The sequence below is a fragment of the Corythoichthys intestinalis genome, chromosome 4 (genome assembly GCF_030265065.1).
Source record: "Corythoichthys intestinalis isolate RoL2023-P3 chromosome 4, ASM3026506v1, whole genome shotgun sequence".
Taxonomy (NCBI): domain Eukaryota; kingdom Metazoa; phylum Chordata; class Actinopteri; order Syngnathiformes; family Syngnathidae; genus Corythoichthys; species Corythoichthys intestinalis.
Window position 1 is genome coordinate 62294267 of NC_080398.1, and position 15787 is coordinate 62310053.

Genomic DNA, 15787 nt, shown 5'->3' on the forward strand with positions numbered 1-15787 from the left:
TTATATACAGTACAGTCCAATAATCACACCCATGACCATGTCATACCATTGTAGCCTTCTCTGGGCTGAGCACCCTCAAAAGTCAAAATTGAGCAATGCCATTGATTTGGACCCTAACCCAGTACTTCTCAAATAGTGGGGTGCGTCCTCCACAGGGGGGAGCAGAGTGCAGACCTAACGTAACCCTAAAACAGAAAATAATTGGGGAGCACTGCCCTAAACCTAAGAAGCAGATTAGTAAAGGTACAGGACTGAGGAGAACAGGTGGAAACAGTTGACATGACATAAACAAGAGAGAGTAAAACAAGACAGTATGAAAAACTACAAAGAAAAAATGACAGAATACTTAGCACTCCTCCGTGAAGGTTTCCCACTAAAACTTTTTGAGCAACTGAACCATCATTATTGGTTGAGGTAAGGGAATTGTATGGACTTCTTTAAACCAAAACTAACTGATTGACTTAACTACTTGGATGTAACTAAGACAGAACTCCACCCCAAATGTTTTGACTAGGGTGCATAACAGAATGAAATCAAATTCTTTACACTTATGTTGGTCTTGTCGCTGCTGGCAGAGGATACACTCCATCTTTTTGTAGCTTTGGCATCGACAGGTGGAGACTCTACATCCATGTCTGCACAGTCAGTCTTCCTGTTCAGGTCCTGAAACATGTCGTGGTGGCGTTTCCGGGTGTGCATTATCTTCTACACAGGAACATTGTACATTACGCACAGGGAAATAGCACAGATGCTCCGCTTATTCGTCTGTAATGGCTTTAATCACGTTTCAATATAAAAAGCAAATATCTTCAGATGATTACATTAAGAGAAAAATGGAAGCTCTGTATATGAATCAAAGACACTACAATTACCTCAAAGTCAAGCTCAGCATAGCGTGATTTTCGCCTCTGGGGGGAGATGATACAGACAGATTAAAGAGATGTAAAGATATGCGTAATGTGAGAAGACAAAGTATCCTGAATACATTTGATTGCAATGGACAGTCAGGATAGGATTGGAGTATAGGACAGCAAAAAGGAGAAAACAAGGTTTGTCAGTGGTCATTCCGGCCCCTTTGGCAAATGCTTGCATTTAACAGATTGTGACCGAATGACCTTTAAGTCCGCTGTCACTGGATAGTGAGGGAAAACCTGACCTTCAGGCTTCCCAGCTGCTTTGGCAGCTGCTGCCTCACACACTATTATGGAAGTGTTTTGCCCTGAAGTGAAAATACACCAGCAGACAGATGTCAAGTCTACTGTGTGCTGCTCACTGTGTTGCCACAGCAGTCAGCAGATGCAAATCTTAAATTTTTCTTTTTGCCTTACATTTTTGGACACAATGTTTGCCCATAAAATAAAATGTTTGCTGTCAGTAAAGTGGTAACCTAAGGATATGCGTGATATGTATCAAGAGGATGCTTGTATAAAAACCAAACAAACAAAAATCAAACATGAGTAATACATAAAGAGACAAAAAGATGTAGAATAAATGAGTAAAAAAATGAAACTTTGAACAATATACAGTGGTACCTCTACATACGAAGTTAATTTGTTCCGGGACCTTGTTTGTAGGTCGAAATGGTTGTGTGTCGAGCAGGATTTTCCCATAAGAATACATTATAATTCTTTCCACAGCCAGAAAACCTACACTAAATCCCTAATAAATACAGATAGTACTATTGCAAATAGCAATTACACAGATAAAACAAATACATTATGAATAAAAATAGTAATAATAGTATAATAATAGTAATAATAATAATAATAATAACAATACCTGTAATATGTAACAATGTAACGAATCGGGTTCTAATGTGGCGAATGTGTTTTGCGTGGTATACCTGAATGCACCGCGTGACTGATGTGAGAGAGTGAGAAAGGACTTTTTACTTTCACTTTCCATGTTCCATCTTCCAGTTGAGGCGAACAGTAGGCATGTTGTGTTGCACAAGTTCTGAAATATAGGATTAATAACCTGACGAAGGTGGCGATTTACTTTTGGCAATGCTACAATCATAATAATTGTTACCTTAACTTATAAAGACTGGCAAATTGAGGTCATAGGAGGACCGTCGAGATTGTAGACATTTTACGTGCCTGTCTTGTGGGGAAACAAAGAAACTGCGGCGCTGTCTGTCATTAATCGTAATATTTCGAGCATGTCGTTGGATGTAGAAACAAATGGCGAGTCAAATTTTACATCGGATGTCGAAGCGAGGTACCACTGTGCAACAATAACAAAAACCATATTGATTTGGCCTTAAATGTAGGGAATGCAGGAAAGGGCCTCTCTCATGGTCCAAATATGAGGATATTGGTACAATTTTCCCTGGGCCCCAAGAGCTCTTTGTGTGGGTTAGCATTCAGTAATAAGTAGGGGTCGACTAATGTGTAATGTGTGATACAAAATATGGTTGTGACAAAGAGTAGCCTATTTTAATGCTCCAACGATACATCACAAGTTGAGTGACTAATTGGCGCTTTTTATAAACACCATGACCATGACCAGGCACAATAGAGAATAATTTTTTCGATTTCTTCAACATCACGTGAATAAAGCATCAATATTATGGTGTGTGTGCCAATCATACAGTCGACAATGCAAATGGCATCTTCCCACCTGTTTTACAGGTTAGTGCCAGATAAGCTGACCATCCTTGTTGGTTTTTACCTTTGTGTTGTTGTTTTTTTGGTTGCCTAATACCATGATTGAACATTTAAATGGTTCAACTTGAATTCTTTACGTATCAGGCAGTTAACTGCGGTAAACTACGTCTGGTCGCAAATTGAAGTAACAAATTAATTGCCGTCTTTTAGCTAACAAGCTATGAATACAATAACTATTAAATGTAATTTGAGCGAGAGGCTCTCAATCAAGAGATTTGTCCAATAATGTGTTATATAATATGTGGTATTTGAAGCGTATCAATACCGATGCCATTTATTACTAATTGTTTATATGACCAAAATGAATAGAATCAATCTGTATGAATCGTCTATCTTTGGGATATAACCATTAAAAATGTTGTTTGTGTGTTCATCATAACTTCCAGCTGCTTTACACACATTTTATTTGTTACTGAAGTCTCTGTAATCTGTAAAAAGATATATTAATATTTTATTTATTTCTATTTCACTACTGTTGCAAATGGATATTAGGAAGTTATTTGCTCACAGCAAGGATACATCAGCAAGAAGGAATTGGAGAGGTAAGCTAGGTAACCCACCTAGACAACATAAACCACTTTTAGGTCACAACCTACCAGTTGAGAAACTGATTAATTGCATAACAGTTACAGTGATATATCCCCATTTCTGTCCAGAAAAAGTAGAGCAGCAGCGTGTATGAAGAGGTGAAGGAGAGATGGAAGTCGATGAGCATGAGCAGAGGTGAATTGACTATCAACAAGGGATGTCCCCATTTTTATTTTAAATACTGATGGCTTAAAAATGAAAAAGTCACTTTTTTTTTTAAACAAAAACTTGTATTTTGGTGTGATTACGGTATATATAGTTTAAAGTGCTATTTCTGACTTTTTATGATTAAAAAAAAAACATTCGCTCGCTCGCCAATGGTTTTCTGTGCCCCAGTATTGTATTAGGTCTAGTGATACTCCTGGTCTAACCCTGATTTTGTAAGACAAAATTGAGGTCAATTTATCGTTGTTTTTCAAAGTACATTAATTATGAAAGGCTATTGAAACAGTTATTATATAAATGTACGTATGTATTAGATATTAAATACACCAATAGAGCTATAAACATTTTTTGAATTTTGAATATACCTGTACACAACCGGGTAAAACAAACAGTATAGAACAGGTAAAGAGCGGTTGGAAAAAAAATATACAGGGTGACCCAAAAAACATATAGGCAGACATGAACAAATGGCAGTACTTCGAGACAGTGACCTTGAGCAAGTACACACGTCATTATTTTAGTAACCATGGTAAAATCAGGATGAAATTTACAGTATACCAGCTCAGATGAGGAATCAATGAGGAATCTCAACAGCAGATTTCAAGAGTGGAAGGACACCATTTAAACAACGTCATTTGTAAAATACTTTAATTTCATCATTGTTTCTTTAACGGCATGTTTAATGTTTCAATTGCTATGAATAGAATATTTTTCTTGCATCACTCTTGGTTTTATTGGATTGTTATAAAGTTCCAGTTTTTTTTTTTTCACCCTGTATAATAAAGTCAAAGCAGTATACCTGAGTGACAGATGGTTGGGAACAAGTAGTTATTTTTAACTATTTAAAGCTGCTTTCTTCAAAATTTCACAAAATGAAAATACATAGTCAAACACTAAAAATAATATGTGTTCATCTTTATTTTTTTTAACATCTGCTCCCATTCTGACAGTGTTGCCAAAAGTATGGCACTTGGATTTTCCTGGCATTGGCTGGGTAAATTCTCCAATACTGGATTCTGTTTTTCTGCATCCATTGCCTGCAAGAATATAAAGCAAATTGTTCATATTAATAAGAATTGCAGCAACTTGTAATATTATGGGCAATAGTGTAACAACAACACACAATTGATAAAGAATGGCTCTTTAAATGATTTGTTTTGCAATTTTGATGCTACTTTAATTTTCGCAAAATATAGAAAATAAACATATAGTGATATTTTTTGCTTTATTCCCATTAAATGAAATGAGTATTATTAAACATGATCCATTTTGAAAAATGTAATGTACGGAAACTATTACACTCAATCTAAGTTCAAAGTGGGACTAAATCAGGACAAGGTCTGTGTTTAAAAATATGAGTAACTATGATGCAAACTGGGTCTAATTCAGGTTTATTGATTGTGAAGACACGTGGCAGACGTGCAGTGATTTAGCTTAGCGTTTAGATACAATGACACCGTTAGCAGTATTACTGGCAGAGGTGGGTAGTAACGCGTTACATTTACTTGAGGAACTTTTTGAGAAAAAATGTACTTCTTAGAGTAGTTTTATCACTTCATCTTGAGTAGATTTGTGAAGAAGAAAAACTACTCTACTTGTTACATTTTTCCTCCTTCTTCTACATAATGACTTTATTTTTGCCAGAGATGCCAGCAGTAGCGCTAGTTGTTTCACCAATGAGATGCGGCAACATTGAACACATGACTCCATTATACAATTCAGAGGTTTTTTTCTCCACTAGAGGGCACTGCTCTTTGGACAGGTCATAGTTTTCTGGTCTAAATTCAATCATTTTTGTGTCATATTTTTGGCAAAATACGGTCATGTAATATGCTCAGCAACTCAGTGGGGATCCTCCACCAACGGCCCGTGGACTGGTACCAGTCCGTGGTAAATTTGCTACCGGGCAGCTGAGAAATAATAAATAATTTTTTAACAACCACAATCTGGCCTGTGCCTTATAACTAATCCGAGTACAGATTTGCGTACGTCGCCCTCTACTGGTTGACTTCCACTACTGCGGTGTTTGCACACCTATCGCAGCCCAGCATCAGTCAGTAGCCACGTTTACATGCTGACTTTTATTCATACCGATTCAAATCATTCCGAATGGAAATTTCAGATCAGCTGTTTACATGTCACTTCATCTATTCCGATCCAGCGTTTACATGTGACTGCCTTTATTCCGAAAGGACGTTTGACAACTGCCGTCTGACATGCGCAGATTAATCAAAACAAAGCGTCACGTTGCAAAACATGGAGATCGATCGTCGGAGTGCTGCTGTTTTAACTTTAACCCACTTGTTGTGTTTGTGGGGTCGTATCCGCTTCTGCTGTTTTGCTCTTTTGCCTTGTAGTAGCCGGTTTTCCACCGGTTTCTAATCTGGTCAACGCTCCGGTCTAATCCGGCTTCGTGTAACCTCTCATGAATTTTTTTTAAATAGTTCACTGTTCCTCGTTTTACGCCCGTCTAAGCGAGCAATTATATTCAATTATTTTAAAGTTTGAATTAAATACAATCTTTCCGCCGGACTCCAATTAGGTGCGCTGTGCTTGGAAGCCATGTTGCAAGTGACGTTACTTACGTCACAAAGTGACGTCACCACGTCAGTACGGAGCATGTGCAGAAAGAACGCAACCAGACACCATTCCGCTTCCCTGTTTACATTATATAATTTTACTTCTAATCGGTTTGGGAAAAGGAATATTCCACCCCTGTGAATCGGAATGAAATTCCATTTGGTTTGGGCCTGTTCATTCCGAATGAGGTGTTTATATGGAACACATTTATTCGGTTTGAACAAATATTCCGATTGTAATAGGAATATTTGGCTCCATGTAAACGTGGCAAATGTAAACAGTAACGTTAGCTGCTGTTGGCAGTGTGGACGGCGAAGTCTTTGGACACCTTTTTTACCGGGTAAGGCCACCTGCTGAGCCCGAAGAGGAGCCTGCAACAAAGTCCATTCAGCATAATATATGGCTAAAAGCTAGCAAATGAGGCAACAAAAAGTGAATGCAATGAACGCATCATACCTCGTGGCAAACCGTATTGCTAAAGCCAAGAAATCTTTCACGACTGGAGAAGAACTCATTATGCCTGCGATCAAGGATATTTGCAGTGAGATTTTAGGAGAGGCTGCTGTTAAAAAAAGGGTGATTCAGCGTATGGTGAGTTACATTTTGCCTGCACTTAATGTTCCTTTTTAGCCCCATCGTCTTATTTTATATTTACTGTCATTTTCTGCCACACATTGCCAGTCTGTGAAAAAAGGCCCATATAACACCGGTGCGTGGTGCAAAAAAGGTTGGGGACCACTGGGCTAGAGTACAGTATAATATTAACAACTAGGGGTGTAACGGTACACAAAAATCTCGGTTCGGTACGTACCCCGGTTTTGAGGTCACGGTTCGGTTCATTTTCGGTACAGTATGAAAACAAAATGCAAAATATAAATGTGCTAGTTGTTTCTTACACACCTTTGTGCTTTCAACAATAGGAACATTAGCCTGTACAAAGCTAGAATTCTGCTCAAAAAGTAGCGGGTATTTAAAGAAAATCCAACAACAATTTGCCTTTCAGACCCCGCGTATTGCTCAGCTTTCTTTCTGAAAGAAAGAAGAAAAAAGAAGTCCTGTGCTAAAGAGAAAAGCAATCCCAATGACAAAGATTTTAACATGTATTTTACAAATGAAATGCCTCAATGAATCTTTTTTTTTTTCTTATGAACGGTTTTCAAAAGCTTTATTGGTGGATTTTCTCAAGTTAAAGTGCCACACAGAAATTAATAAATTTAATTGTGTAAGCAGGATCTGTATATTATTCTTATTATTTAATTACAGGTGCTTTAGCTCATTTCAATTTATTTAAATAGGCTATTATTTATTTTATTATGTGTTTTTATTTTACAAATGTGATGTAGTATTCATCTTTATTGTATATTTTATGTTGTATAACTTTAGTTCCTATGTGAATATTAGTTCCTACTTGTTTTGTTGTGGTAGGAGGGTTTTGTATTGAACACGGGGCCTTGTTGGTTGTTATTATCATAGCAGAGAAGACAGCAGTAAATCAACAAAGACAAGTCAACTGTACCCCGATCTACCACTCAAGAGATCTGATGGACTCAAAAAGTGGGTTACGATTGCAAATTAGTTTGAAAATCGACCGGATCCACCGTATTTTTACACGAGTGACTTCCGCTCTGCCCGATCCTAGCTACCGGTAGTAGTATTGACGCAGGAAGGTCGCGTCTCGCGTCAAATAATAAACTCTGCCGTTCTTTTCGCGTGTGTCGTGTTGAGCTGCTTCTGGGACGCGGCCACACTGCGACTGGTGTGCATTGGCTGATTGACTTTAACGCCTGCGTTTCACTGCGTTCTCATGGCGGCCACGTTGTCGCGCCGTTGACGTTTCTGGGTTATACTGTCCTACCGTGTTGGTCCTCGTTATAGTAGAGAAGATGGAGTAAATATAATCTACACAAAGAAACTGTAACCCGATCGACTCACAGCCTCGAAAAGTAAGGGTTACATTACGTCAGAAACTCGTTCGGTACGCCTCCGTTCCGAACCGAGCACCACGTACCGAAATGGTTCAATACAAATACATGTACCGTTACACCCTTAAAAACAACGGTTCATATAGATGAAGTTCTGCCCAAACAAAAAAAAAAAAAAAAAAAAAAAAAAAGAATCATATATCGACGTGAGTGTATGTCAAGGTACAACTGTAAATATATATATATACGGTATTTTTTTGGAATACAAACTTGTGCCCTTTGTTCTTTTATGTAGACAACCAATACAGTGGTACTTCTAGATTCGACTGCTTCTGTACAAAAAAAATATTTATTTTACGAAAAGCTTTTTCGCTTCATTTTATATATATTAAAAAAATATATGTTCAACATACGAAACAGAATATGTACCATAAACAATAAGTAATTCTCGCTCGTAGAAAATGTTAAAAGTCGTGCCATGAGATCTTACTGCCCTATTGGTCAGAATCTTTTCCATTTTGATTCAGTAACGCGATTCTACTCTCCTATTGGCCTTGCCTGGCACCGACAGACTATTCTCCCTGTATTTTTCAAACACTGTGAGAAGAGTCTGGGACCCATCTCTTTATTGGCCTCTCAAGCCAGAACAAAATCAATCAGATTCGTTTATTTGCATGACGTGTTCTTAACGAACAACGTCACTCTTGCGCTTTGGAAGACACACAACAACACAAATGGCGAACAGGAGAGCCGAGAATATGTTCCAGTCCGCGGTAAATTCAGTTTTAAATGACCAACCGCTAAAACCAACAGTTTGTCTCACGCTAGCCATGTTGAATAAACTTTTCCGTTTTGCGCTCTCCTCATATGTTTATTCCCCCGTGCTAGAATTTTTTTGTCGCTTTATCAACGGCACGTCCGCCCATCACTGATTGGTCCACTCCGCTGTCTTTGTTGTGGCTTGCGCCGCCCTGGGAATTTGATCCGCCGAACAGTCGCCAGACTATAAAGCTGGAACAGCAGTGAGTCTGGTGTACCAGGCAACTATTGGCCTATAGTTGATGATGTTACCATTTACAGTTACGGTAGCAGGCTCGGCATCTTTGCCAAAAGAGCACAAGTCTCCTTGTGTTTTTGACTCACAAAAAGTGTTTTTGCACCCACACACGTTCTGCTACATTGGTATCACTTTCATTTTCAGTCATCGCCTCACTCACCCACACTTTATTTTTATTCCTTTGGATTATGTTCTGTCATTTACTTCTTTATATTGAATGATTCAAATGTATTTGGCTCTTGGGTCCTTGAAATCCTTGAAAATGATTTTATTTTAGTGTTGTGTTTTCAAATTTTGAGAAATGCTTGAATTTTGCGTAAAGTCCTTGAAAATGCTTGGAAGTCTCTGGCATGCAAAATTTCTCAGCACCCTGTCTAAAAATATAAATCATTAAATGAAGGAAAATAAAATTTTCTTCATCATTGCTACATGCTCGTTCTGAGGTTGCTTTCCCCCTGATGTCTCACGTCACATCGAGTACAGTGCATTTGAATCTGTCCGTGAGTAGCTTGGAGTTTAATCAAGTGAACAGAATACAAATAGAATAGTATTTAAATGCATACATGTGCATTTACAGTGGTTGAGCACAATACTTTTACCACATGACGAGTCCCTCTTCTTGTCACATTTTTTCCCCCGCGACTTCCACACCCCCTTTGTCCATCGGCGTTTACTCTGGCTGGAAGCTACTTCTTTTGGCTTCGTCGCTGCTAGGACTCTGCCTACTTAGGTTAGGTTATTAACAGTTTATGTTATTTTAAAGTGCGTACGACAGGAGAAAAAAAAGTCTTAAATAGGATTATTATGTGAATTAGAATCATATTTTGAGATGATTCGACTACAGTGACCCCTTGCTACTTTGCGCTTCGAATTTCGCTGTTTCAGTCTATCACAGATTTTTTTCCAGTCAAAAAAAAAAAAAAAAAATAGATTAGGGCTGTCAAAATTATCACGTTAACGGGCGTTAATTAATTTTTTTAATTAATCACGTTAAAATATTTGACGCAATTAATGCATGCACTGAATGACCTGCTCACACATTGCCTCAAACAGATTACAATGACGCCGTTTATGGACATTAAGAGTGAAGAGAATGCCACCGGCCGCTTGGGGGCAACGCCGTTCCATACTAATGTTATTCCTTCTAAACGTGGGAGAATTAGTAGTTGTGAGACGTTTATACTGTTGCATTGTGCTATTTGTGCTCCACACATATTTCTGTAAATTTTCTTTCTTTTAGTGGCAATTATGTGTCTGTTGTTGTATTTTGGGTAAGATATGTACAGCGATATATATGTTATAAAGGCGAGTGGACACAGGCGTTCTTTGGACCGCGCCGTTTATTGGCATAAGCTTCGGCAACTCCTTCACATCAAACATAAGTATCATTTAGTGAAAGCACAACAAAAATGATATTCCTATCTCTCAAAAAAAAAATAATGTTCACAAAAAGAAAAGCACTTCAGTCTACAGTAATGAGTCCCTAGTCTCACACAGTTAAACAACAATGCAAAATGAACTGGCATTCCATATCAAAATAGCTATGCAAAATACACGTAAAACTTACTCAGACTTTGGTCACTCTCTTCTTATTGTTATTTTTATTCTTCTTATTATTATATTAACTATACTTTTGATTGAAAATTTTACAAATTTTATTAAAACGAAAACATGAAGAGGGGTTTTAATATAAAATTACTATAACTTGTAACTATAACATTTATCTTTTAAGAACTACAAGTCTTTCTATCCGTGGATCACTTTAACAGAAAGAATGTTAATAATGCCATTTGTGGATATATTGTTATAATAAACAAATACAGTACTTATGTACAGTATGTTGTATGTATTTATCCGTCTTGTGTCTTATCTTTCCATTCCAACAATAATTTACCGAAAAATATGGCATATTTTAGAGATGGTTTGAATTGCGATTAATTACGATTAATTAATTTTTAAGATGTGATTAACTCGAATAAAAATTGTAATCATTTGACAGCCCTAATATACATGCATAAAAAATTAAAATAATGGAGAAAATATGGTGTAAAATCTGCCCATTCCCTAACAGAAGGCAAGGAGAGCCCGCCCAACTCATATTCGACCGCTCTGATTCGCTGTCTAGCATATCTCGGGAATATTGCAAGCTGTTGGCCGAGATGCTTAACCTTTCAGCAATCGAAGGAAAATGGCTCCAAAGCGTCCCCCGCTCGCTCAATTCTCTAGCGAACCCAAGAAGAAAAGAAAAATGATAACGGTGCACGAGAAAGTTCATTTACTGGACATGCTTAAAGTTGGCCTGTTGTGTCTGTTGCACGCCATTACGGACTAAGCGAATCAACCGTTCGTTACATGAAAAAAGACGAGGCGAAAATCCGAAAGACCGCCTTAATGTCGTTTTCCAGGGACACTAAGCGAGTCCTGACTCCTCGCAACAAGACAATTGTAAAAATGGAAAATGCACTAATAGTGTGGATATCGGACTGTCGGGAAAAGAAGGTGAGTCTCGATACAAACACGATTCGGGCAAAAGCCAAAGCGCTGTATGATAGCCTCATTCCTGAAGGAGAGTTGAATGAAGGTGGTGGTGATGCCGACTACAAAGAGGATGAACCACAGCCTAGTACCAGTGCTTCCAGTGAAGCAAATTGTAGTTTTGTTGCCAGCAAGGGCTGGTTCGAAAAATTCAAAAAGAGGTTTGGACTTCGCAGTGTTACATTGCATGGGGAGGCCTCCTCGGCAGACCATGACGCAGCTGTTCGTTATGTTGAGGACCAATTTCCCAAATTAATTGAGGAAGGTGGCTATCTCCTGGAGCAGGTGTTTAACATGGACGAGACTGGCTTTTTTTGGAAGCGGATGCAATCCAGGATGTTCCTTTTCAAGGAAGAAGTGAAGAGGCGAGGCTTTAAGGCCCACAAAGATCACGTGACTCTCATCATGTGTGGGAATGCTGAGGGATTCATGCTCAAGCCCGCCTTAATTTACAAGTCCCAGAATCCTCGCGCTTTAAAGAACAAAAACAAATCCTTGCTGCCTGTCTACTCTTCTCAATAAATCATCTTTATCTTCAAATCTATTGTTCTGGAGTTTTTTCTTCATTTATCAAGATCATCAGAGTGGTTAGTACATTTTATTCATCATATGCATGTTATTGTATATTAATATTGCATTTACTTTTCAAACTAGTGTACTGTATACACAAAAAAATATATACAGAATGTAATATACATAAAATAAAATTATCATGTATCCAAGAAGCTGAACAGAACAGGTTTAAAGAAAAATATATAATTTTTTTTTTTTTTTTTTTTTGGGGGGGGGGGGGGGGGGGGGGTCACTACTTCGCGGTTTTTAACTTATCGCGGTGGTTCTGGTCCCCATTAACCGCGAAAAATGAGGGCTCACTGTATATACAAAAATTTAGGAAAGCGCAGTTGACGAGATATTAGTCTTTTAATCTGCCAGTTAGCCACGCCTGCCATTATAGGGCTCTAGAGTCCCCAACAGGTGGATGACGTCAGCGGAGTCACGATTTCATCTGATTTAGTATGCAGCCCATTGAGGGGAAATTATTCACAACGAGGAAAACGCGACAAAGAGAGCCGCAAAATGTCATTGATTCAGTCTCTCGACTCTAATCTTTACAGCATATTCTTTTTATCCAAGTATTTTTCCCCGAAAGCTAAATAAATGGCATGGTAATGACGAATAACAGTCTTGTGCTAAATGGAATATGAAATAATAAAAATGCATTTATTCAAGACGACATGGCAAAATTACTCCATAATGGTCAAAACTGTCGACTTCACCTTTACTGTCGCACCTCCTGAACGATATTTTATGCCACATAAATCAGGCTTATATCATTGCCCTTCCCCAGCTTCGGGGAATGAAAACCAAGAGGCGTGACAGCTAGCCGACATGCTAACCCGAACCGAGTGAAAGTCTTCCAAGCGGAAAATCACACATAACTAGCCCGGATAATTTCACATGACGACTGGGTTATCGATTGTCTACGCCGATTGGCAAACCGCTCGGCGGCGAGCAATTTACAGCTCGTTCCCCTGCTACTATGGACAGGAGAGCTCGCCGGGGAAGCAGCTGGACCATGACCGCTGAACAAACCGGCCGACGTCGGAGGAGTGTGCTGCCAAATGGTCAACACGGATATGGCAAAATAATGCTTTACTACACGGCGAAGTCGTAAACAGCGAGAGACTCAGTGGAGGAGGGCGGCTGCAGTTGTTGTGCGGCTAACGTGCAGCTAATGTGTATGAGGAGAGCTTTTTACATGCCCATCCATGATCAAACGTAAGTAGTCCTTTATTTAAAGAAAGTTTTTAGTGTTTACTTTGTAATCGCTGTATTCGCGGCTATTTTCAATTCAAAGTTGCAATTTCTGATCGGTCGGAAAATTTGACAGAACGCAGGGCACATGAAGAGGGGAAAAAGCCGAGTATGGTGCTTTCCCGGCGGGGGGATGTGCGACAAGCCGCCGGTCATCGGCCGAGGGGGAAAGGAGCATGTCAGCCACAAAATGCAAGACACCTACATATTAAAATGATCCCAGTATTTGACATAATACAAAACACAATGTTTACTCATTTCCTGGTAAGTCCAATGGTCCCACAGTAGTAGAACTTGTTTTGGCCTATATCCACCGGTGAATGGGAACCTTTTGAAAACCCAAAAAGGCGCACACGCCTCTCCCTTGTTACGGCAAGATTTTTCTGCAGCCGTTTGGCTGGCGTGATGCGAAAAATAAACGTATTAATCCGGAAAATCATCTGAATCCTTAGTCCTTCTCATACAACAGTATGGCTGTATAGTGAAGAAGACTCCTTCCTCCGTACACATCACAGCGCCCTGTTTCTCAACTCGAGACTGTTGCCGGAAGTCAACAGTCGCGCCATTTTTCAGAGGATCAAAATCGGGTGAAAAGGATCAGTTCATCACGTTGTTTAAAATACATGTGTTTTTCTGCTTCTTGATGGTACAGCCTCTCATATTTCCTCCTGCTGCTTTTCTTTGTCAGCAGTGCCCTGAAGTTAGCTAGCTAAAGGTGACGATGATTGACAGGTTTGTAGCTTTGACCATGCCAAAGAAGCTTTGTAGCTCAACGATCAAAGGCTCAAATGTGTCAATCATCGATTAGCTTGTTACAAACTAGCGGTAGTGCGCTGTGGCAATTCATTCTTGAAGTGTTTGGCTGTTTGTTACAGTATGTACTTCCTTAATCTAGTGCATGTATGGCCGAGACTTGAATGGAACAACACTTTTTTATTCAGTGTGCTTCCCAGCATATGTGCCACCGACACGTCACAGAGATTCCTTTTATACTGTAATACCACACCCACAGAAAGTGCACACTCTGGCAACAGCAGTGTGACATAAATATGTTACATCTCCTCCCCCTTACATAACATGTCCCAGAAATAAACACAAAAGAACCACCTGCTTTTCCCATCTTACTTATTTATTACTAATAAATTCAGTCTTGCAGGCGTTCAAAACGAGCATGAAGTTGCTGTATAACCAGGCGCTATGGTGGGAGTTATCGGCTCTGTTGGACCTTTTGATGAGCTTGTGGAACAGTGGAGCTCATACACGGAGCGGTTTGGCTATGTTGTGGAAGCTAACGAACTAGCGGAAAAGAAAGTGGTGCCCACGTTTTTGAGCGTTATTGGGCCAAAGACGTTTACTTTACTGAGAAACTTGCTTTAACCTTAAAACCTGTAGCAGAACGTACAGGAATATCGTGGATACTCTTAATGCGCATTTTTCACCCAACCCTCTTGTAATTTCAGAGAGATTCCGATTTGCTGAACATTGTGAGTTTGGTGATGTTTTAGAAGACACATTAAGGGACAGATTGGTATGTGCACTGAGAAATGAAGCGCCACAAAAGAAGTTACTCCCAGAAAATGTACTGACATTAAAGAAAGCCTTTGATGTAAGTGTTGCTATGGAAATGACTTCAAAGGAGGCTAAACAACTAAACATTACGAGCAGAATACACCAGGTGGCAAGTACCCAAAGCATTGTTGCTGGAGCACCTTGCCTCCACCTGCTGGTACATAGAAATGAACTGTCATAATTGTGGAAAGAAGGGTCATGTTGAGCGTGCCTGTCGGAATAAAACAAGCATAGAAAAAGGAAGGAAAATGGATGACAAGAAGAAAACAAAGGAATATGTCAAAGCAGTAGAGAGTGCTTCTACTTCCGAAGATGACAGGGACATGCACAGAGTGCATTGAATTCAATTTAATTCAATTCCTTTATTGTCATTGCAAGCCGAGCAAACAACAAAATTGGAAAAGCTACTCTGTGGTACCATAAAACACCCACAAGACACAGGACAGTAAGGGTCATCCAGTCAAAATGCAAATAGACACTGGATCAAAGGCATCGCTTGTGTCTTACCAAGTCTATAAACAGTGTTTGAGACACCTTCCATTAAGACCGTCAGACATTGTGTTCACAGCGTACACTGGACACAAAGTGCACATGAAAGGAATGACTGACATTACTGTGCAATGCAATGAGCAAACTGCCAAACTTCCAGTGTATGTCACAAAAGGGAATTTTGCTTATATCATGGGACGACTGTGAGGAATTGGGCAGCATGAAGGACATTACAAAGAAATTGCACATTAAACCAGGAAGCAAACCTGTGTTTATGAAGGCTAGGACAGTGCCGTATGCAATTCGTGAAAAAGTCGAGGCTTACCTGGATGCGTTGGTCAAAAGTGGTGTTTTGGAACCAGTCACCACCAGCGAATGGGCGACACTAATTGCGCCGG

The 15787-nt window shown here is 39.3% G+C and overlaps 1 protein-coding gene across 8 annotated transcripts in view; it reads right to left on the reverse strand.

The window, feature by feature from the left end:
- Nucleotides 1-15787, reverse strand: part of LOC130914451 (adhesion G protein-coupled receptor B1-like) — a 428372-nt gene that overhangs the window by 73596 nt on the left and 338989 nt on the right. For 6 of the 8 annotated variants that reach the window (XR_009062924.1, XM_057833647.1, XM_057833646.1 and 3 more), the window contains 2 exons: nucleotides 873-908; nucleotides 547-705 (listed from right to left, as the gene is read on the reverse strand). The exons of the other annotated variants lie outside the window; for them this stretch is intronic. Coding sequence is in view for 5 of the 6 variants with exons in the window: in XM_057833647.1 (XP_057689630.1) it covers nucleotides 547-705; nucleotides 873-908 (195 nt within the window). In the remaining variant the exon portion in view is untranslated. The remainder of the gene's footprint in view (nucleotides 1-546; nucleotides 706-872; nucleotides 909-15787) is intronic. 8 annotated transcript variants of the gene reach the window in all.